The sequence below is a fragment of the Pteropus medius genome, unplaced genomic scaffold (assembly GCF_902729225.1).
Source record: "Pteropus medius unplaced genomic scaffold, Ma_sr-lr_union100, whole genome shotgun sequence".
NCBI classification, from domain to species: Eukaryota; Metazoa; Chordata; class Mammalia; order Chiroptera; family Pteropodidae; genus Pteropus; species Pteropus medius.
In genome coordinates, this window is record NW_024352783.1 from 4,080,070 (window position 1) to 4,103,909 (window position 23,840).

Below are 23,840 nucleotides of genomic sequence, written 5' to 3' on the forward strand. Positions count from 1 at the left end.
GGAAAAACTTATTAAATTAGGATTGATAATGGAGCCAGCCTATTGAACTTCGTTGTACTACATCTTCCTATTCTTGAACAATTTGAAGGTATAAGAAACATTATACAACTTGTTAATGACTTATTAAAAAAAATTAAAGGTTACCGGGGCTTTTTTAGCAGTCAGGGAATAGCATATAAAGGCAACTAAGTTTTTAGATTTAAAATCGTCATTCAGTATCTTCAGTTAACATAAAAAAATAGAAACAGTAAGCTTAAAAGAATGCAAAGGGCTATGTGGGCTGTTACTTATGATAAACTATTGAGCTGTTTGATTAAAAGAAAATTATTTATCCCATCTCTGCTTTTTCTCTCTAGACTGTGAAAGCACTAAACCACTTAAAAGAAAACTTGAAAATCATTCACAGAGGTGGGTATAGGATTGTTTTTCATAGAATGATTTTTCCTTAATAGGAAGAAAATATTAAAAATGACAGTGTCACTTTTTAGCAAAACATATCATATGTGCCCTAAATCTGATTATTAATTTAGGTGTTTTTTTTTTCCTTTGGAATTCTATAAATTTCAGCCTGACTTATTCGTATTTTAGGCTTAGAAATTGCAAACGATTTTACTGTAAGTTCTTATTACTCTTAGTTGAAAAATAATCATTCATTTGCCAGATAATTTGTTTCTCTGTGTATACAAATAATGCATGAAGGTGGCCCTGTGGACATTCAAAGAATCAGAGGGATGGTACCCTTGAGCATTTTAAAGGCATGCTACTGTCCATATTAAGTGATTCTTCTTACTTTAGAGGATATTTTTGCAAATTGAGAGAGATTCTTTAATTAGTATTTTACATTGCAATACCTCTAAAACATTTGTAGTTTGAGAGCAGTGATAAAGTCCTTAATTAGACACAGGTCCACATTTTTTAAACATTTGTTGTAGATCTATTGGATGACAGCGGGAATCCTGAATTTAATTCAGCGAAAAGATTAAATAGTTACTCTGTTTATTACTGTGACAGACTCAAGAGTAGTGAAGTAGTAGTTTTGAAGAGGTGCACAAGTTCACTATTCTCACTAAATTTGTGATGGACAAACCTAAGACAGTATATGCCAATGTGTGATTCAGCCTGACAATAAATAGGACAGAAAGTCAAAGGTTATATTCAGAGAAGTGAAAAAACTGGAATTCTAAGAAACATAGTTTTTCATGGTTAAAGAAATTAGTAATCGGGGCATTAATTTAAGTAATTTTAGTTTGGAGTTGACCCTGGATCACTGAAATTAGTTAACCTTGAACATGAAAATATTTTATTTACTTTTGCCTGGCTTAATGCTTGTTAAAAATAATATTAGGTAGGCTTCTTATTTTCTCTTTTGGCCTAAAATCATGTAGGGTTAGGTCCCTAAAAAATTAATTTATTCCTCTGATATTTCTTGTTCATGTTTGGGGGTTTTCCCTCCTTTTTTTTGGCTATGTGTTGCAATTCTACTCGGTTACTTTTGGGATGCTCACCGATCACAGTAAAGTACAAGACAGTGCCTGAGGAGTAAAATAAAAGGGAAAGACTTCAAAAACAACTCTGGTTTTCCTATTACTAAATAAAATGATGAATTTATAATAATCTATCAGTTAAGATTAGTTAGTAATTTTGCTGCTATTACAGTGCTTTTGATCCCAAATTAAAAAATTTTGATAACTGGTTTAAACTTCAAGGAAATTCATTATCTGTTGTAATAAGTCCAAAGATAAGGTGGCTTCAAGCACAATATATTAGAGTTCAAGCTCCCTTCTTGAGGCTCTGCCTTCCTTAGTATGTCGGCTCCATCCTCAAGGTAGTATCAACTAAAGCAGGTCCCCACTGTCACATTTAGACATGACAGCCTCTTAAAGAAGCTCTCTCTTCCTATGTGACTTCGGAGCAGAGAAATCTTCCTTAGGTGTCTTTATGTTTTCTCTTGTAATTCACCAGAATTGACTCATACCCTTACCTAAAATATTAAACTAGTCCCTGGCCCAGGGGCCTGCAACTATCCTGCTAAGCCTAGACCAATCAGGACCCAGCTTTGAGGGGTGTGCATAGAGCTAAACAGAAGAGGGTGGATACCTCAATAAAATGCAGCTTCCATTAGAAAGGATGGTATGGTTAGGAATGGATGTTTGATAGGCAGTCAGTGTTAGTGATGGTGAGAGATCTTTTCTGGATTCTTTTTGTAGGTTACTTTCTGAATTATAGACAGATTTCTTTTTTGTATTCTATATTTATTTTTATCTTTACTTTTTATCCATTGAGCCATGATAGTGACAACAAAATGGATAGAAGGATTAAGATAAGGATAGAGAATTAGTGAGAATTGGCCAGACAGCCAATTATCATGCACCTGCAGTGAGTTGATGATTGTTGGTGAAGAAGTGATAACCTAGGGTCCATTTTGGCAAGACTGTATAGAATCTGTAGATCCAAATGGAATGTATTCGGCTTTCTCAAATTTGTTGGAAAGCACAAACATTCTGGGATTGGTAAAAATGGTTTCTCTGGATGACTCTTAAGAAAGGATTGGTTGGGGGAAACTTGATAACGCCATCTAAGATCAGACAACTCTCTCAAATAGAAATAATTATTAGGTGGATGCATTTACTGAGTGTAAATAATGGTCAGGCACTGTATTAGGTGTTTTAATTTCCACAACTACATGATTTATAAACTATTGTTTTTATTTTGTGGATGAGGACATTGTGATTGTTACTGAAAGTTCACAGGTCACATTGTGAATTTCACCTTGTGAATTTCAGACCCAGATTTTGAACCTTGTCTGATCCCAAAATTTGTGGTCTTTTAGGTATATTAGATTGGATACTTTCCTAAGTTAGATAAAGTTCTATTTTAACTAAATTGAAGGTTTGTAATCTGTATATTATGTATTTGGTTGTATAGTCTGACACATATTGTAAAGTAGGTTATTATACTTTTATAGATTAAATTCATTTTTCATATATTGACTGTTAAGTAATGAATTTGAAACAAGTTAATGAATATAAATCTCTCGATGATAACAAAGACGTTATAAAATGCCTGTATTGTGTAACATGTTTTGATATTGAGTTTTTTAAGCATTGGCATTTAGAAAACTGTTTTCTCATATTTTTCATCTTATATATCTGAATTTTAAGGACTTGATCACTTATGTTATCTAAGGTTTTTCAATATTTTTGCTTAAAGTAATTTCCATTATAGCTTATTTGATTGATTACTGTACACTGATATCTATCTCTTACAGATATCAAACCTTCCAATATCCTTCTGGACAGAAGTGGAAATATTAAACTCTGTGACTTTGGCATCAGTGGACAGCTTGTGGACTCCATTGCCAAGACAAGAGATGCTGGGTGTAGGCCGTACATGGCAGTAAGTGCAAAGGCCAAGCCTTCTTGCTTGACAGTGCTCATAGAGCCTGTGCCCTTTGGTGCTGTACTTCTAAGGACTCTGCCATTGGTCATCTAGTTTCACCACACTACAATATTTTTCTCTCTCTAAAGACCAAACTCAGGTTCTAGCTTCTACATGAAACTTTGTAAAATTACCCCATGTTCCATTGTCTTACTCTGTTCCTTTTCTCTAGTACTTAGTATTTGTAGTCTTCTCTCATTCCTGTTTTTTTCATTATATTCAACTCTACTAATCACTGAGTGGTTAGTTCTCAGAAGGTCTCTTTGTGTTTTTAGCACTCCATATGCTGTCTTGACTGTAGTAGATCACATTGTAGTAGACACATTGATAATGTGTCCTAAACTGTTAAGCGATGCAATTTCCAGTTAGAGAAGAAGGGGAAGACTTGAGTTTTTAGTAGAACTCATTATATCTTATAGAGTCTGAGGCTATGTTTTTAATATTGTCAGGTCCTTGCATTACCCTTGAGAAATGCAAGGGTAGATGACAGAGGTGTCTCTCAACCTGGAATCTCTTTCTCTTCAGGGAGACAGACCTACACTTTACTTCTACACATATCATATTCATCTTACCCCAGTGCATTTGCATATACTATTCCTGTAGTCTGGATTTTGATCTATATTTAACTGGAAATATAGTGTCTTTATTTTAAGTATAGGGAACTAGGTGTTGGTGTCTTCCTTAATGTGCCCATGGTTCCTTGGGGACCAGCAAACTGCTCTAAATGATGATGCATAGGATTTGCAATCATTTATTGAGGTATTCCTATTTAGTAGTTTCTGTTTCAGTCTTCGAAGACTCTTTTAAACTAAAAATTAGCTAAGAATTGAATAAATATTTCTCTCCTTTTGTTTCTTTCTTGATTTATATATTTCTAAACTTAGTGCTTAAGCAATAGAAAAGTAAGAAAAATCACAGGCTACATATTATACCTTTTATATCTTGTTTATGGATGGGCAGGCTTAGTGCTGTCCCAGATTGCACAGTTATTTAAAAAAACTTGAATATGTTTTATTGTCAGCCTTATTTGAAAGTAAATTTTACATCAACAGTTCATTTTTCATTTATCTCTCAATATATAACTAGTGGAAGGTACACAGTATTACATGTATTTTTTGTTACATGTTGCCTGGTCATTGTATTTGAAAAACATTGTATTAGAAAATTTCCTACAATTAACAATATTTTAGAATTGTTACAATTTTCAGTACCCTGTTTGTGTTTTGTTACATCTTTTCATGTCACCTTTTCTACAAATAAAAATGTCAGAGGTGTGTGTATTAATACATACAAAAAGATACCTTCATTTACAGTTTGGGCTTTGTGGATATTGACTGGCCAGGCAGATTCTTGGGAAGATTTGGAAGATCTTGCATTCATCATGATAATTAGGAATAAATGGAACAACCTGTCAAAAGTAAGAAACAAAAATTTAAACATGGAGTATTTGAGAATTCATATAGTTAACATATTTGGTAATGATACTCTGGTAATTAAGTGTAAACTGTTATGTATACCTTTAGGGCTTGTCTCAATACTAAGGTTGACTGTTTTTCTATGTAATGCTGGCTATGAATTATATTTAATTTATGTGGATTTTAAATATTAAGTAGCCCTAATATAATTGAATTTAGGTAACTTTTAGGAAAGAAGTAGACTTTCAGTTTTGGTGTAGAAATAAGTAAGGTTCACAGGCCCAGCAGAGCTTTTCTTTTCCTGCTGACCTTCTTCAGCTTTAGAGTAAGCAGGCTGCTAATAAACTCTGCCTCTAATCTTTATGGGACTAAAAGAAATGCTTCTGTCCATTCTAGTCTTCTGAGGCCTATATAGATGGACAGGAATATAATCAGCATTCATTTTGTAAGCCTCTAAGTCACTTGCCTTTTCTTCGATATATCTTGACAGAAGATATCAACAGTGTATTTTGTCTTTTTATTTAAGATTTATCATTTGCTTTAGTCTATAGAAATTGTGATTTCTTAACATAAAAAGTATATAAAGTGTAGAGTTTAAATTTTAAGTTTTTCCATAAACCAGTTAACATTTTGCTACCTCTCCACCTCCTTATCTAGGTGTGTGTATGTTTATATACACACAGACATATTCAAATGTATATATACATACTTATACCTTTAGGTATGAATATATGCACATACATATATATGTGTGTTCTGGACCATTTGAAAAGAAGTCACAGATGTCATGAATTTCATTCTAAATACTTCAGCGCATATCTCTCAAGTAAAAGGGAATTCTTCTACATAGCTACACTATCATTAGCATACCTAACATAAACCTTAAAAATTAACAAGAGTTTCATAGTATCATCTGATATACAGTTCATACTCAAATTTCCAAGTTGTCCAAAATAAATGTATTTATGGCTATCAGCCAGAAGATCACATCAAGATTGCTTTTAGTTGTTAAATTCTGCATAAACCGATCTAGACCATTTTTTCCGCTCATGACTGAATTTTTTGGGGAGTGTTTTTAGACTGTCCCACATTCTGGATTTGTCTGATTGTTCCCTCATGATTAGTTTCAGACTACATATATTTTTTGGCATGGATTTAGATGATATGTATTTTATATTGCATCGCATTACAAAACACATAATGTTAGGTTGTTTCATAATTGTAATGCTTATAAACATGCTTTTTAAAAAAGCAATTGAAACATTTTTAAAATAGAAACTCATTTCTTCAATTTTTTCCTCTGTTTCCCACCCCCAAATGAGTAATGGATAATATTCATTTTCAAAGGATTCCTTCACCCAGTATCTTCTCACCCTTACCTCTGCTGCCCTCCAACTTGAAGAGACTTCTAAAATGTCACTTCAGTTTCCCTGTCTTTTAAAAACATTAAAGGGAAATGGAATCATTTTTTTGACTTATTTCTAGGAATTGGATAAGTTTTCCTAACACACAATTGCTAGAAATTCCAGCTCTTAATGACCTCAACATAGAATAGTTTCAAAATGACATTACCACTATAATGGCAAATGATAGCCACCTATTTTAAATGTACAGTTTGAATTTTGACAAATGTCGTTACTCATGTTGTCACCTCATCAGTCAAGACATAAAACATGTCTGTCATCCAAAAAAAGATCAATGGTCCTATTTTCTGTTGCTGTAAATTTGATTTGCCTTTCCAAGAGTTTCATATAAACGTATATTATCTTGTGTGTATTAATTCATTCTTTTTATTGCTGAGAAGTTTTGCATTATATTGATAGGCCACAATTTATTTATCAGTTCTTTGGATAGCTTGACATTACTGTGCTTTTCAGTATCTGCTATGTTTCTCCATTTATTTAGGTCTTTTAGCTATCAGCAATGTTTTGAAATGTTCAGTGTGGAACTCTTGAGCGCCTTTTAAATTTATTCATAAGGAATTCATGTGTTTTGATGCTAATATTGTAAACAGAATTTAAAATATATTTTCCAATATTTTGCTATTATTATAGATAAATACAACTGATTTTCATATTTTGACATTGTGTCCTGTGACCTTGCTGGTTTCACCATTACTTTTAGTGGGGATTTTCTGTGTAAACGGTTGTAGAAATTCAAATGTCTGTGAATAAAGGCACTGCTTTTTTCCCTGTGCCTTCTTTGTGCTGGCTAGACTCTCCAGTAATGCTGAATAGAAGCACTACTTTGTAAATGTGTTGTCTTATATTGAGATTTGAATATTAAGCCAGTTTTGAATTCCTGAGATAAACTTCACTTGGTTATGACCTATTACCTCTCCATGTGTTGCTAGATTAGATTTGCTCATGTTTTGTTAACAATTTTTGTGTCTGTGTTCATGAGTGATTATTAATTGTGTTGTAATGTTTTTGTTAGGTTTTCATAGAGATTATATTGGCCTCATAAAACAAGTTGGGAGGCCTGCCCTTCTCTGTTTTTTGCAGAATAAAATTGTATAAGACTAGTGGTGTTTCTACCTTGCATGTTTGAGTTTACCAGTGAACCATTTGGGTCTGAACTTTTCTTCATGGGAAGGTTTTTATTAACAAATTCATTGAAAAGGTAGTTTTAAGGCTATTCAGATTTTTATATTATTTTTGATGGGTTTTCATGATTAAAGAATGTCATTTTCATCTATTTCTGTATGAATAGTAATGTTCCCTCTTTTATTCTTTTGTAATTTGAGCCTTCTCTCCTTTACTGTTGGTCACTATAGCTAAAGGTTTGTCAATTTTGTTAATCTTTCTAAAGAATCGACTTTTGGTTTTGTTGATTGATTTTCTTCTGTTTTTGTTTTGTTTTGTTTTCTATTTCACTTACTTCCACTCTATTTATTAATCTTCTACTTTGGGTTTAGTTCTTTTTTTTTTCTAATTTTTTAAAGCTATAAAGTTAGTTTATTAATTTTCAATCTGTTTTCTCTTGTAATATATGCATTTAGTGCTACACATTTCCCTCTGAACACTACTTTGGCTGCATCCCACAAATTTTGATAAGATATAATTTCATTTTTATTTAATTCAAAATATTTTTTACATTTTCTTAGACTTCTGTGATTCATGTGTTATGCAGAAGTGTGTTGTTTAATCTCCAAATATTTGGGGATTTTCTAGGTAGATCTCTCTTATTTATTTTTAATTTAATTACTTTGTGGTCAGAAAACATTCTTTATGTGATTTCAGTTTTTTAAAATAAGGTGTGTTTTATGGCCCATAACAATGGTCTATATTAGTGAATGTTCTCTGTGAGCTTGGAAGAATGTATATTCTGCTGTTGTTGGATGGAGCATTTTCTCTCTTGGTTGACTATCTGGGATTTTTATGTAATGTCTTACCAGGTAAATAAATATATTTGTAACTAAAAACAAGTTGAATAGCTTCCCCTGAAATTTTATGCAGCCACAGAACTCATATTCAAAACAAAATACATAGGTGGCCAAACTAGTCATTGCTGACACACAGAGAATATAATACAGTCAACTATTATGTTTCTCTGGACATATCTTTCAATAGCAGTTACTCTCAGTCTTAGCTAAGGATCCATTGCTCTATGCCACCGATACCCTCTCTCTCATTTTTTCTCCATCCCTAACACACTGTATAAATAGTGGTCTCTTATTTCAAGGAAATGTAAGGATGCTCCCTTCAAAGAAATTCCTAAAAATGATTTATGATATTTATATGATAGGATAACATATACCCATGTTGGCAGGGTTTAATTTGGTTAGAAATGACAGACAATGCACAATGATAAATTTAGCTTTATGGTGAAGAATGGGTAAAGTAATTATAATAGTTAGCTCATATTTGCTTTTGTATTTCAGATATATTGCATATGGCCTTATTCATTGAAACAAAAAAGACCTAGTTCCTCCCCGCCCTCTGGCCTCCCCATTAACCACTAGTTTCTACTAATCTGGCTAGGCTATTCTTTATTTTTCTCATTTTTCCGGTTTTCTTCCTATGTCTCCCTTTGTCTGTTCTCAGCTTCAGGTTTTTAAATGCTTGTAAGATTAGGGGGGGAAATTAGCAGAGTTGCTTTGTGTTCCCTTTATGAAGGAAACCACTGAGTTGGGTTTTTTGTTTTGTTGTGTTTTGTTTTGTTTTGTTTTGTTTTGTTTGCTGTTGATTGTTTTTAATGATGACTTTCTGCTACTCCCAATCTGACCCTAGACTTGGATTCCTCTAGGATTATGCTTGCATCTTGGCTACCTACCGGGCTATTGTTCCCATTTGCCTGCTCCTTGGAGATATGCGTAATTAATGACTGTGACTTCTCTTTGTGTTCCAGCCTGAAAGAATAGACCCAAGTGCATCGCGACAAGGATATGATGTTCGCTCTGATGTCTGGAGTTTGGGGATCACATTGGTATGCTTATGTTGACTCAGCCCTTACATAGTAGCGCAACAAGAAATTTAGAAATGAAAGAAAATTTAATCATCTTCTACCACCGCCCCTCTCACCCCCGACCCCGTTAAGAACTGCTTCTTGTCTCTTCTAGTCTTTGATTTTATTTACCTATTTTTTCCCTCATGGCTGTAATCGCAGGAACTATATCTTCTAGTTGTTGAAAAAAAGTATATTTTATACCTTAAAAGTCAAACCAAAGTTGATTATTTCTCTCAGGGTTTTATAAAGTGTCACAGTGGATCTCTTGGCCCCACATAGGAGAAGTCAGCAGCTACACTAAGAATGGGAACAGGGGAGGGCAGCTCACCTGCAGTCAGTGCAGCAGTAAAGGCACATAGGCTCCTTGCATCTAAAGCAAGAGTCTACACTGTGTGTATTAAGTGTACATGTTTATATGGATGAAAATAGTTTCTACTCAGAATCTTCTATTCACTGAATAGAAAAGTCACAAACAAATGAACTGAAAATAATTCATTGTTGAGAAGCAAGCAGTTCTAGGTGACAATTCTAAATGAAAGTTCCATCTTAAAACAACACCGAGAAAGAATAGTAAGAAAGCTACTTAATTTGCAATGAATAAGTATAATTAAGTAAACTTTTTTCTCACCTGTAGACTGAATTGAAATATTGGTTCTATTTTTAAAGTATCTTTATTTGCTTATTTCCTTATTATTAAATTCAAGTTCTTCTACATTGGGTGTATGTAGAATTTTCTATCTCTAGATGGGGCTGTGTCCTGTTTGGTAGACAGCTCAAAACTTTTCCTTCCATTTTCTTCTCATCTTCAATAAGGTTTCACAGCCCAGAGAAAACATGCATTCAGAACAATGAACTTTTTTGTAGCTTACTAAATGATCTGCATTTGTTCATTATCATTATATGAATCCTCTTCCTGTAGATCAGAATCACATACCTTTATTAGTTTTACTTGGTGAGGCATGTTGCCAGGCCTAATGAATTTTCTGTATAGAGAGATGAAGGCTAATAGTCTTCTCTGCAGAAGACTGTCTAGTTTCCCTTGTGACCAGATACGGGTGATACCTCCTGAAGTCTTTTCCCATTGTGCAGCCAACTGACTAAAGGATAAGGAATCCCTTCTTTTTCAGTCAGGAGAGAACATGGAACTTGAGCATCTTTTAGGTCTGGTACTGGTCTCAAAGATTATAGTAAGACCTAGAGCTTCCAGCTGAGGCAGCTGTTTTCATATAAGAGATAGTAACAATTCAGAAGTACCTATCTATTTCCAAACCAGTTCTGTTTAAAAAGTAAATATTTACTTCATTGTAAAAACAAATTTTCTGTGAAAGGTTTAAACATAGGAAAAAATTTTTAGCAAGTTCCTTTAGTATATCCAGCTAAACTTTATTTAAAAAGCAAGGTATTTACTACTTAAAATTGCTTCATAATTTCTTTCATATTGATAATCTTATTAAAATTATGAAATATGTGAAATTAATTTCTGAGGTCCTAGGCCCTTTACCTTATGATATGCATCCTTTTTCCTTCTCATTAAAACTTGTTTTCAAGAGTGAATCGAATTAAGTTATTTCCTGATGCTTTGAATAACCAATAAGGCTTATTTCTTACCAAGTATTTGCATTTTTATTAAAAAGAAAACTCAGCCAAATGAATGGATTTCTATTTGTGTGTGCATGCATGCCTGCCTGCTTTCCTATAGGTGTATGTATGTTATTGGAGACAGCGATGAGCTGAACTGAAGGTGGCATCTTTTGGGGAAGAAGGACTTTCAACACCAGCTTTCTTTTTGAGAATGGCTTTATGTTTGTTTGATAATTTCTTTTTCATTGTACAAACTAGCTATTTAATATTTGAGTAGTTGACAAAATCAAATCTAAGCTGAGAAAACTCCGAAACAATTTTCTCAGATAGGGCTCCTCTCATATGCCATCTTCCTTTTTAATAAGTTTGGAGTCTCATCATAGTAAGATATCAGTCACCTGTCAATGCACATAAAATGATCCATTTAGGTCATGCCATAGATTTGGATATGTGTCTTTTGGAAAAAGCACAATTTCTAGCTTTTCACTATCCTTAGAATAGAATGGGAGAAAGATGAGACTATAATTCACAAATATTTTGACCCTTGACATAGCTTGGTATGATTTAGAGCTATTGTCTTGAGCATCATTTTTGGGTTCAAGGTGAAAGATTTGACCCTTACTTGGTTTCTTCAGTAACAGTGATATCGTTGTGGTTGAAATCATAGTAACTACAGAATGGATATAGAACAGGATTTATTCATTGTTTCCTTTGAGCTTAGCTTGGGCTTTTTGTACGTCAAATGTTCTTTTACCTTAAAAATGAATTCAACCACTGTTCTAGATATGATCTTCCATTCAGATGACTATAAATTATGCAGATATACTAAAGTTCTAAAACCAGCCTTCTAGAATCTTCACACAAAGGAATCAGAACCAGAAGCTTCCCTAGAGCATGCACTGTATGGCCATTTTCTGGACTTAAGTTTACAGAATCCTCTATATTATCTTGATTCTAAATATCACTTCCACTTAGCCTTAATAATTCTGAAGATTCCACCTTAATCTGATACGAGTTCGATTCAAGGCTTTTATAAGAATTTTACTTGGACTTTAGATTTTCACTGTGGCCATTCAAGTGAGGAATAGTAAATAATGCCTTAGTGTATTTTGCTTTTTCCTCTGTGTTCTCTTTAGTACGAGTTGGCCACAGGCCGATTTCCTTATCCAAAGTGGAATAGTGTATTTGATCAACTAACACAAGTCGTGAAAGGAGATCCTCCACAGCTGAGTAATTCTGAGGAAAGGGAATTCTCCCCAAGTTTCATCAACTTTGTCAACTTGTGGTGAGTACTTGATTTATGAATACACAAAAATTTGTGGTGAGAACAGTGAGGTTTACTTAATCTTAGCAGCATTAGTACTTTATATACTGGGGAAGGGGAAACCTTCTTCATATTACTCTGTCTTCTAAGCTGGAACTCTGGATCACTGTGACTACATGGAAGGTTCCAACTAGACTGGAGAGGCTATATACTCCTTTTTACTCCAGTACTGATGAAAAACAGATGTGGGTGATGGAGAAGCTGCTGCCTTCAGCTTTCCAGTATCTTTTATAAGAAATACAGCCTAGGTGAAACTGGTCATCTTTTTCTGATGTGGTTCTAACAGTGAGATTATACCAAAATCACTTGAAAGCTTTTACTAAGTCAAGACCCTACTAGATCTGACTTTCAGGGGTGGATCTCTACTCTGACATAACATATAACATGGTTGGGTGTATGTAGCAGATTGGTAGTACTATATATTGGCTCTCTGAAACCTTATTTCAGTGAAGGTGTGAACCCCATACCTGTTAATGTTGTTTGTCCACCTTTAAACAAATGTGTGTATATAGTATGTAAGAATAAATATAAGCAGATATGGCAAAAATACAGTCGTATGTTGTGTTATTTCTATCTCTTTTAAATACAATCTGTTTTGTTATTGACTTTTGATTATTGTTTATCCAACATGATTTAAAAATAAGATACATTTATGAGCAAAAAGCTAGAGCGTTTAGTATATCTTTTTTCCATTCTTAAAAATGTTTTTCTTTTTCTCATATTTTTTTTTCACCAGGAATGCTATTTCTCTCCACTCTTTTTAGGTCCTGTGAAACTTACATTTTGTTGTCTCACATTGTTCTCTTTTCAGATAATTAGAAAACATTCGTTAGATTCTAGTTTGCAACTCTTCATCTTCTCTAACCAAATTCTATGTTAGTGCTGGTTTTCCGAGGAGAGAGGCCAGAAGGATGACTCAAATAGGCCGATTCTTTTTCAAAACAACCTATTTTTACCAATTTACACAATAAATATAGTTTATATATTGCATAAATGTGATCATTTTATATATTCCATTTTCATGAAATATTTGGTTAAAAGAATATGTGTGAATCATAGAGCATAATGTGTAAAATGATCACCTACCAGGGTTGCTTTTTTCTTAATTTCTTGGTCTCTTTATTGGTTTTATGTATATATAGTATTACTTGTATATTTTTTATTCATATCCCTTAGAGCTAGTTTCTCTCCCATAGATAATAGTTACAGACATCAGTGTCCCATTGTTTTCTGAGGAGGTTCATAGTTCCAAGTCATCCATATCATTAGCGTCTACAGTTGAAGTATATCTATTTTTATGGTATGCTCCTATCAGCTCTCCCATAAAGTACCTGTGAAGGATTAATTAATTAGACTGACAGCAAATTTGTTATCAGCAACAATAATTGCCAGAAAACAGTGGCATCGTAGCTCTATCTAGAGTGCCATAGAAAAATAATTGTCAACCTTGTCCAAAAGTTTTACACCTGGGCACTCAATTATCATTCAAAATAAGAAGGAAATATAGATTTTTTTTTTTTCAGGAATGGAAAGACTTAAGAGTTAACCATAGATTGTTTTGAGAAGTTATACTTGACCAAGAAGAAAAGTAAACCCAGCAGAAGTGTATTGCAGGTTGGTTCCCTGGAAAGCAAGCTTTGGAGCAGAGATAAGTGTACAGGAAGTTGATAAGGTGGTAGTAATATTGGAATCAATAAATAGGGTAGGGAAAGAAGGCAGAGTTAAGCAGAAAGAGAAGGTGGTCTGCAGTGCAATCTCAGTGACGGCTTCAACTTACCCTTTAGGACGATATGAAGCTGGGATGGCCCTCCAAGATTGACTCAACACAGGATGAGGCTCTTGGATTTTTATACCTCTTTGTGGGTCAGTCATTAGATACAGGCTGTCCAGGGAAGGCTAAGGTGCCTCTCTTCAGCTGATGTAATCCCTAAGAGACTGACCACTGAGGGTTGTCTGCTGGCAGCACTCCTAGTGGTGGAGGAACAAGTCCTTCATTCCTAAAGAGGAATTCTGTGTAGCTGTATTCCATGTATCACAGTGCAGCATCTACCACAAAATGTGTGGAATATGAAAAATAAAATTGAGTTTAGAAATAGATGAACTATGTTCCTGATATTAATTAACTTTTGATAGTAAAAAGTGAATTTAATTGAGATTGGAGGAGAGTGATGATTTAAGATACAGTCCAAGATCAGGTAAATACAAATAAAATGAAAATCCTTCTGGCAACATTAATTAGACAAAGTAGAATTCAAGGGGAAAATATCAGCAAGGCAGAGGTTTTTACTATATCAAGTAGTCATTAGTGAAGTTATATTATTGTAAACTTTTGCACTGAAGAACACAAAAGTGAAATACAGAGTGTAAAATTTTTTTAAATCTAAGGATAAATGTATAAAGTTTATATATAGTTTATGCTCGAGATTACTGGATTCTCTTAGGTGGTATCTGTATAAATATGTATATATTTAGGAACACACATATGTGCACACACACAAATACACATACAGTTTTATAATTATACATTCATATATTTAAGAATGTATTTAGTATTCTTCCATACAGCTACGCCATAATTTATCCAATTTTTAATAGCTAACTTGTTTCTAATTTTTCTCTAATGCTCCTGTACTGAATATCCTAAAGATAAATTCTTAGATTATAGTCTAATTTTTTTGTGTGTTTTTTTATGTTTGACAGATTGTTTGTTACTTTTGTTTCTGAAGGAAAAAAACTACTTGGTTCTTTATAATATTTTGTTTGTGAAAAGAAAAATACTAGGGATAAATGTGTGTCCATTTTAATAATGTTATTTATGTTATTTTAGCCTTACAAAGGACGAATCCAAAAGGCCAAAGTATAAAGAACTTCTGGTGCGTATGAGATCTTGGGAATATTAACTATTACCTTACGCTGAATCCTCTTAGCATGCTGGTTCACTAAGTAAACAATGGGCCGCTTTTCCATAGACAAACTGCTTGACCTTAATGAGTATTTTAAAATGTTTTGTAACAAAGATATTTGGAGAGCGAAAATGTATAATTATAATTTCCTACTAATTTACTAAGCTAGATTCTTCTGGGAAGTTTTGGCCTTGACATGTTATAAAAATTAACCCTAAGAATTTTAACATTCACTTTAAGGAGCCATTTTTCACTTCATGCTCTATGTATGTGTGACATATCCATAAGAATTTACTGTGCTTATTCTGTCTTTATTAAATGTTCTTATGCAAATTTAGATCATATAGCCAGTTCCCATTTCTTTGAAAGTTCTCACCCATCTCATGGAACCTGGGTGTTTTAGACAGTCTCTGGATGTGATATTGGTCTCAGCTGTGAAGAAAGTACTGTGATCTAATAATTAGGAGTATTTTAAGGGAAAAAAAAACACCTGTTTGTTACACTTAGCTTCTAATTTTTCAGGACGTTAGGCCAAACTTATGGTCAACCCCAGCAATGACTCTAAAGATATCCAGCCAGTGTACTTAGAGAAGCTATGAAAAAAATATTGAGAGATGGAGTATAAAAAGATGTGTTTGTGAGGCAGAGATAGGGCTACAGGCTTGGAGAACGTAGCACAGAAGTTCATAGGATAAGTTTCTTTTGAGCTTCTTTTGGAGTGGGAGTCAGAAGGATTGAAACTGAATTCTTTTTGTAAGATCCTTCTGCTAAGCCCGAGGGAAGTGGGCAATTAGAGTTTGTGTCTATGTCCTAAGACTAGCACCTAGTACTCATGTAGTTCTTCTTAGCTCTCAGATGGCGGCAGAGGCTCCCGCTATGTTTTGTGCTGAGGAGCAACTCTACTCTCTGCCTCAGCAAATACTCCCTGCCATACAGATAAGTCTCCAGACCTCACCACCAGGATGGCTCCTCCAAGACATAGCGCCGTGCATCATATGTAGGCATACCCACACCTACCACCACATCTTGAAATACAGGCTGTGTTTGCCTCTGAACTGGTGCTACAGTATTTTACAGCCATATGTGTTTTGAGCCTTTGCATATGTGCTGTATTGAAATTGGGAAAAGTTCAGTGGGGGCTCTGATACAAATTTTGATATTTTTTTCTTTTTCTTTTTTCAATTTTCTTGCAGAAACATCCCTTTATTTTGATGTATGAAGAACGTACCGTAGAGGTTGCAAGCTATGTTTGTAAAATCCTGGATCAAATGCCAGCTACTCCCAGCTCTCCCATGTATGTTGATTGATATCGCTGCTACGTCAGACTCTAGAAATAAGGGCTGAGAGGAAGCAAGACGTAAAGAATTTTCATCCTATATCACAGTGTTTTTATTGCTCGCCCAACACCATGTGCAATAAGATTGGTGTTCGTGTCCATCATGTCTGTATACTCCTGTCACCTAGAACGTGCATCCCCGTAATACCTGATTGATCACACAGTGTTAGTGCTGGTCAGAGAGACCTCATCCTGCTCTTTCCTGATGAACATATTCATGAAATGTGGAAGTCAGTACGATCAATTTGTTGACTGTGATTAGATCACATCTTAAATTCATTTCTAGACTCAAAACCTGGAGACGCAGCTACTGGAATGGTGTTTTGTCAGGCTTCCAAGTACTGGAAGAATACAGTGATGGATGTACTATGTTTGAAATTAGAGACTTGGGCTTGAGTGAGAAGAGCTTGCACAGCCAACGAGACACATTGCCTTCTGGAGCTGGGAGACAAAGGAGGAATTTACTTTCTTCACCAAGTGCAATAGATTTACTGATTTGATATTCTGTTGCTTTACAGTCACAGTCGATGTTTGGGGATCGATGTGCTCAGCCAAATTTCCTGTTTGAAATATCATGTTAAATTAGAATGAATTTATCTTTACCAAAAACCATGTTTCGTTCAAAGAGATGAACATTAAAATATTGAGACAGGACAGAATGTGTTCTTTTCTCCTTTACCAGTCCTTCTACTCTTCATTGGGAAGACTCAGGAGTCTGCCACTTGTCAAAGAAGGTGCTGATCCTAAGGATTTTCATTCTCAGAATTTGGTGTGCTGCCAATTTGATGTCCCACCTGCCACAAACCACCAGGACTGAAAGAAGAAAAAAGTACGGAGGGCAAAGTTTACAGATGTTTTTAATTCTAGTATCTTATCTGGAACAACTTGTAGCAGCTATATATTTCCCCTTTGTCCCAAGCCTGATACTTTAGCCATCATAACTCACTAACAGGGAGAAATAGCTAGTAGCAATGTGCCTTGATTGATTAGATAAAGATTTCTTGTAGGCAGCAAAAGACCAAATCTCAGTTGTTTGCCATCACTGGTCTAGGTCTTCAGTTTCTGAATCCCTTTCCCTGCCCGTCTAGTCTATTGCCGCTATGTGACTTTTGCTTAATCCAATATTTTGCCTTTTCCTGTATCAAAACCTTTATAATTACCAGGGATGTTCCTTACCAAGGATTTCTAGCCCCAAATCTCTCATACACTCTAATGTTTAAAAGGCTGAGAAACATGGGGCTCAGCCAATGTGGTAGGTGATGAGGAAGCATCTTTTTAGAGACATATGTGACCCAAGGAGGATCTGAAATGGCAGTCTTTAAATAAGCTTATCACCTGCAAGAATCTCTAGCAGGTCACTATTATTTCTTGGAATTCTACAAAACAAAACAACCCCAGGATAGTTAAAAGAGGTCATTTAAATTTGCTATCTTTTGCTGTGCTTCCTCACTCACCCGTTAGCCAGGTTCTCCTTAGGTTTCGCTCTGGCCTCCTTGGCACTGATCATTAGGCTTTGTATAACAGTTAAGCAGCACTGTGAGTGGTTCAAGCACACTGGAATATAAAACAGCCATGGTCTGAGATGCAGATGATGCCATTACAGAACCAAATGGTGGCAGGTATTGCTGTGTCTCCTCCCAGAGTGACAGTCATAAACACTACAAAACAATAAAGAGAGAATGGTGCTGTTTAAAGTTACATCCCTATAAATTTTAGAATTCAAAAATGATTTACTGCTTTAGTCCACTTGCCTAAGTTTCCTATTTTCTCCCCCATGGCATCCTAAACCTTAGACTTCCCAGTGTTCTGAAAGGAAGAATTGCTATATGTCTTCCTTCGATCACACCAAGCCATCATCCTCCATTGCTCCCGGGGACTCGAGGAGTTTGTTTCTCTGCTGTCAATTTCCCGTCTGGCTCAGCATAGGGTCACTTTGCTATTTTACAAATGGAGATAAAAGCAATTCTGACTGTCCAGGAGCTAATCTGACCATTCTATTGTGTGGATGACCACATAAAAAGGCAGTTTTAGTGTATTAATCATAGATTATTATAAACTATAAACTTAAGGGCAAGGAGTTTATTACAATGTATCTTTATTAAAACAAAAGGGTGTATAGTGTTCACAAACTGTGAAAATAGTGTAAGAACTGTACATTGTGAGCTCTGGTTATTTTTCTCTTGTACCATAGAAAAATGTATAAAAATTATCAAAAAGCTAATGTGCAGGGATATTGCCTTATTTGTCTGTAAAAATGGAGCTCAGTAACATAACTGCTTCTTGGAGCTTTGGAATATTTTATCCTGTATTCTTGTTTGAATTCCTCCTCTATTTAAGATATATACATGGAATCGAAGTGTTTATGTAATAGTTCTATCCTTTTGCCTGCAGGTCAGTTGTAATAAATCTAGGATGTGACGATGACTTTGTAATTTGATTTTCTGAAGTCAGACCCTGAAGGGAAAATCAAGTAAATTCCATTAAATTGTCTGTGCATTTCATATTGGGAAAAATTTCCTTCTTCCACAAGTGTTTACATGTTTATAGCTTCTTTCTTTTTCTCCTCTCTTGTGGTTGCTACATGGCTTTGCTTTCTGTTTGAGCATGCATGATACAGAGTCTCTTCAAGTTTGTTTCTTTGTTGGGTGCCCTGACTTGCCCCAGGTTTCTTAATACTAAAGGAAGAGGGTACTGTTCTTCAACCTGTGACATGGTGGAGAGATATAACTTGTAAGAACCCAGTCCACCTATCCCTCATGTTTGGTTGCCAGCCATGCTTTCTGTTCCTGGTGCTACGGCTGCCAGGTGAGCATTAAATGTCATCTCAGATTGCAGTCACTCACGCTGCATGAGAGAGGGGGAAAGGGAGGAGATTTTGTGGGTCAAAGATCTGTGGAGGTCAGACCTGGGAGGTTTATGGATGGGAGAGGACAGTGGAGATGAGCAAAAAGCCATGGAAGCTTGGAAACAATTTGAGAGAAGAACTTTGAATCTCCTGGATTTATCTGTTATACTACCACCTTTCAGTCACTGATTAAATCCTGACTCATTGATCATATACTAATTCAGCACCTTACCCTTTTCCTGTGCCTGCTTCTGACCTGATCTGAGATGCAGGAGATACCATTACAGAACCAGATGTGGTATCACACATTCTCCAAGGAAAAGTGGCTGTAGGAATCCTGGCCTCTCTACCTAAGCCTTAGCTGCTACAGGGAAGGTTATCCCAGACCCCAGCCGAGAAGTGACTCAGAGTGTCATGAGAGATGGGCAGACTGTACTCTATGCTTTGTGGACACTACCTATATTTGTTAACATCATTTGATCCTGACTATAAGCTTCAAAGCTAGGTTGTAATGTCCTCTTTTAGATATGAGAAAAAAAGGCTTAGAGAAGTGAAGTTCTGACCCAATAACATTAGAAGAGCTGAGATTCAAATCCAAGGCTATAACACCTAATTTCTTAGGAATTAGATATAAGAAATTACATTAACTAAGAAACTACCATCAAAGAAGTGTGGAGTTGAGAAGTAAAAGAGTGAGTTGCAGTAGGGGATAACCTTTTCATAAACCTTATCAAGGCCTGGTTTCTTGTCTCAGAAATGAAGTCAGAGGTTTTTGAGACCATGGTGGAGGTCAGTAGCCAATATAAAGGCAGCTGTGTTACATTAGAACCAACCAGAGAAGGTCTAGGCCCTAATTCTTAAGCGTGACACCTGAATTCAGTATAGAGGTTTCTATGTCCCCATTAGCAAGATGATGTTATGTGGCAATCACTAATAATAGAGATTTGGCAGGAAAGGAACTTGAGGTGGCTCTTTTAGTTAGTATTAAAGTACTCCTTCACTTACTGATTCTGTCCTGTCTTAGCTGCAGGAAGATAAAGGACACATAAGGTCTTAAAAGTGCCCTGGAACACTGGCTGCCCTGTCTTAGGGGCAGAGGTGGTTTTATGTCCCCAGCTCTTGGCTAGGGCTGTGTGCATCAGTCACATCCACAGCATCTGTGCTTATTACTTGGAATGTAAAAACTTGTTGGCTTTCTGAATACCTCGTTAGGTGGTTTGAAGGAAAATCTAATCAGCAATAGTGACTTCTTAGAGTATATTGTAAGAACCATATGTGATGGACAGTTGGTGTTAGGCTGTGTGGTATGAAGAATACCTTTAGTATGTGAAACATTGTATATCTTCTGGGAGTGTGCTGCAGACTGAAGCGATGTATTTATTTCTTGGTCTTCCCCATCTTTCAGATAAATGAATACCCGGAATTCTTATCTCAGTCCTTGAAATCATGATGGTTAGTAGTTCGATATCTGCAGTAACATTTTTGTTTTTCTGCTGATGTGTCAAAGTGTACTTATACTACTTAAATGTAAAATGTGATTCTTCTATTTAAAATTGTCAATCTATATAGCATAGTATAAAATCTCAATTGAGTAATTGGATGTACAATGAATCAAATTTCTATCTGCATTTGAAATGTCTGTCTACATACACGTTTTGCTGAAGAACTGCAAAAGAAGACTTCTGGTTTTTCATAGCATTTATACACAAGTTCAGTGTGAACACAGCTCTGAGATAGACAAGATGTTGTTGTCTTAGTCCAGCACACAGTACACTGGTCTTACATAATTAGGAAATTAGCTTAAGGTCATATGCTGATAGAATTAAACATCAGATCTTTTGATGCTTTGTTGAGATTTTTCTCATAAAACTGTCTTTCCAATTTAACAGTGTGATGATTTTGCAAGGTCTGATTATAAAATGACTAGATTTTTTTTTTTTTAAAGCAAAGTCTTATTACATCTACATGATTCTTGCCTGCTTTTATAGACTGCATTTATTCCAATCTGTGGAACGATCGATGAGAACTTTTTTAAAATTCCTTTGGAAAGATGCTATTAGCACATGATTAGAAGCATATTACATAATTATCGTGATTATCCCAGCTCACTTTTGATTCCAGATGGTATTTGCATCTTGATTTCTTTGTTTGCAAGGCTGACTCCAACCCACTTTGCCTGTTTCTAGAAAGTAAATCCATTTTCAGAGCATGAAGAATTGCTTCAACTGAGAGCAGGGAAAGTGTAAGAACTTGTTAGAATCAACTTTTGTTCCTGAAGATGTCAGGGGCTTTCTTTGAAACATGCCTTCTCAATATATCTCTCTCTTCACCTGTTTAAAGTTAGGAACCAAGACCTTTTGATTATATATCCCTTAATTTTTCTGTAGTTCCTTTTGTTCCTCTCTACTCTAGTTGCCATTACACACTCATTTCTCACCTCGTATTATTGAAGGGTGTTCCCCTTCAATCCATCTCTGCTACTGCCTTTCATCTTTCTAAAGTGCTAATCTAATCACATTCTTCTGTTTAAAATAATGAGTCCCTGGGATATGAAAGATAAAGGCCAAACTCTTACGTTTTTAGATGTATGGTTTTATTTAGTCCTCAACCCCTGAGTAGGAATTATTATCTCCATTTTAAAGATGAGGAACCGGGCTCACTGTATTTAGTAACCTTTGCAACATCACAGAGGGACTGAGGAATATAGAAGGGTCAGAAGTCAGGCATAAGTCTGAAAAGGTAGACGGTCATAATTATATAAGGGACTATACATCGTGCCAAGGATGAACTTTTATCTCAAGTGCTGGTGAGCTACATGGAATTTTAAGCGAGAACATGATTTGATCTGATTTGTATTAAAAAATTATTTCGGTGACTGTAGGCTGGAAAGGAAGCATGGAGATTTGAAGACCAATTGAGAAACTTGTAATTTTTAGGCAAAAATTGGAAGAGGTAAAGTAATGGAATCAAATGAATAGGAGAAGATGTAAGAGAAAACTTAGGGGTTGGAATTAGCTAGATTGTTTCTTGACCGATTGTATGGGATAAAGAGACAGGTGGATGGGCCTGGAAAATGTTTTATAACTTAGGTGATGGATTGCTCTACAGAATCTGTTACTCTACTCACAACATTTCATGGATACCAAACTTGCTATGCCCTCTTGTGCCTTTTTCTTGTTGTCTAAGCTGGTTCTTTCTGTCTGGAATTCTTTTCTTCACTTGTCTTTTGAAAATGCCCACTTATTTAAGACCTGAGTTAAATGTCAAACCGTCTGGGGAGCCTTTCCCAATTATGTCTTCTGAACTCAAATCACTTTTTAAAAGATATATCTCTCTGCAATATTTAATCATGTTTAGTTACAATTATTTGTCTCTTTCCTTACTTGGTTGTGAGTTATTTGAAGTCAATCTTAGTTATCTTTATGGCCCAGTGGTATGGTCAGCCTATCTTCCATTCAATGATAGTGCTTTTCTGTTAAAAAGGACATATAAGCCTGATTTTTTTCATACTTGTCAATGATAGCATTTCATTCTATTGAGCCTAGATGCTTTTTCTCTAGAACAATGCAAAATAAATTAGACTTACATATCCATGCTGTATTTCTGCTAGAAGCAAATGTAGATTGCAGTTGGAGCTGTCCTACCACAGTCAACAGCAACCAAATTTTAGATACTGAGTAAATGGCAGTCAATTGTCAAGAAGGTACTCGTGACTTCGGTTTCTGACAGGATGTCAGATTAGATACCATTAATGATACTCCTAATTGGAGTGACTATGCAGGTAATTACAGCATAAAAATATTTATTTTAAAATGCTTTCCTGAGTTGATACAAACTATTTATGTAGAAGTGTGAACTCTTGATCCAAACCTGCTGCATTTATCTGTTTCTAGAAAGTAAATCCATTTTCGAAGCATAAAAAATTGCTTCAATTGAGGACAGAAAAAAGTATTAAGAACTTGCTGAGAATAATAGCTTTTGTTCTTGAAAATGTCAGGACCTTTCTTTAAAAGTTGCCTAAGTGCCAACAAGTAAGTCGTCTGTGCTGAGTTTCTGCTGAACCCTGGAAACCTTGAGCTTTCATATTTAAAATTATACAGGGTTCAGGGCTCAGAAAATAAGACTGAAGCCTTTCCTGTATGCTAGGAAATCCTCCAATAAAGCTGGGAGCTCAAAGGGCCACCTACAAAGTGTAAGGGTGAAAAGAAAGTGTAAGAAAGAAAGAAACCTGCCTATTGGTTAGAGATGGAATTGAAACATATTCGCCTTCATCTTGGCACTGGGTGGAAGAAATTTTTTAAGGTCTCCAAGAATCCATAACCAGAAGTCAACTTCCATGTGGGTTCGTGATCTGAATTCATACTAAGCACAGAATTTAAATGGACTTATTTTAGTAATGTCCCCCCAGTGACTGGCAGGAACAAATCAAAATAGTCTTTGGAGGAACTCTCCTTCAAGTCAGGCTCGAAGAAATACCACAGGTAAGGCTCAAAGGAAAATGAATAGCTCATCAAAAATCACAAACACTCAAATGAGATGCTATGAGGGA

General features: G+C 35.3%; 1 protein-coding gene across 5 annotated transcripts in view; it reads left to right on the plus strand.

Annotated features, from left to right (window-relative positions):
- Positions 1 to 18,947, plus strand: part of MAP2K4 (mitogen-activated protein kinase kinase 4) — a 100,791-nt gene extending 81,844 nt beyond the window's left edge. For 3 of the 5 annotated variants that reach the window (XM_039847376.1, XM_039847379.1, XM_039847378.1), the window contains 6 exons: positions 357 to 408; positions 3,269 to 3,396; positions 9,204 to 9,281; positions 12,020 to 12,168; positions 15,035 to 15,080; positions 16,304 to 18,947. In XM_039847376.1, the coding sequence (XP_039703310.1) occupies positions 357 to 408; positions 3,269 to 3,396; positions 9,204 to 9,281; positions 12,020 to 12,168; positions 15,035 to 15,080; positions 16,304 to 16,417 (567 nt within the window). In that variant the 3' untranslated portion in view covers positions 16,418 to 18,947. The remainder of the gene's footprint in view (positions 1 to 356; positions 409 to 3,268; positions 3,397 to 9,203; positions 9,282 to 12,019; positions 12,169 to 15,034; positions 15,081 to 16,303) is intronic. The other 2 variants (XM_039847377.1, XM_039847380.1) reach the window with 1 other exon arrangement.
- Positions 18,948 to 23,840: the final 4,893 nt, after the last annotated feature.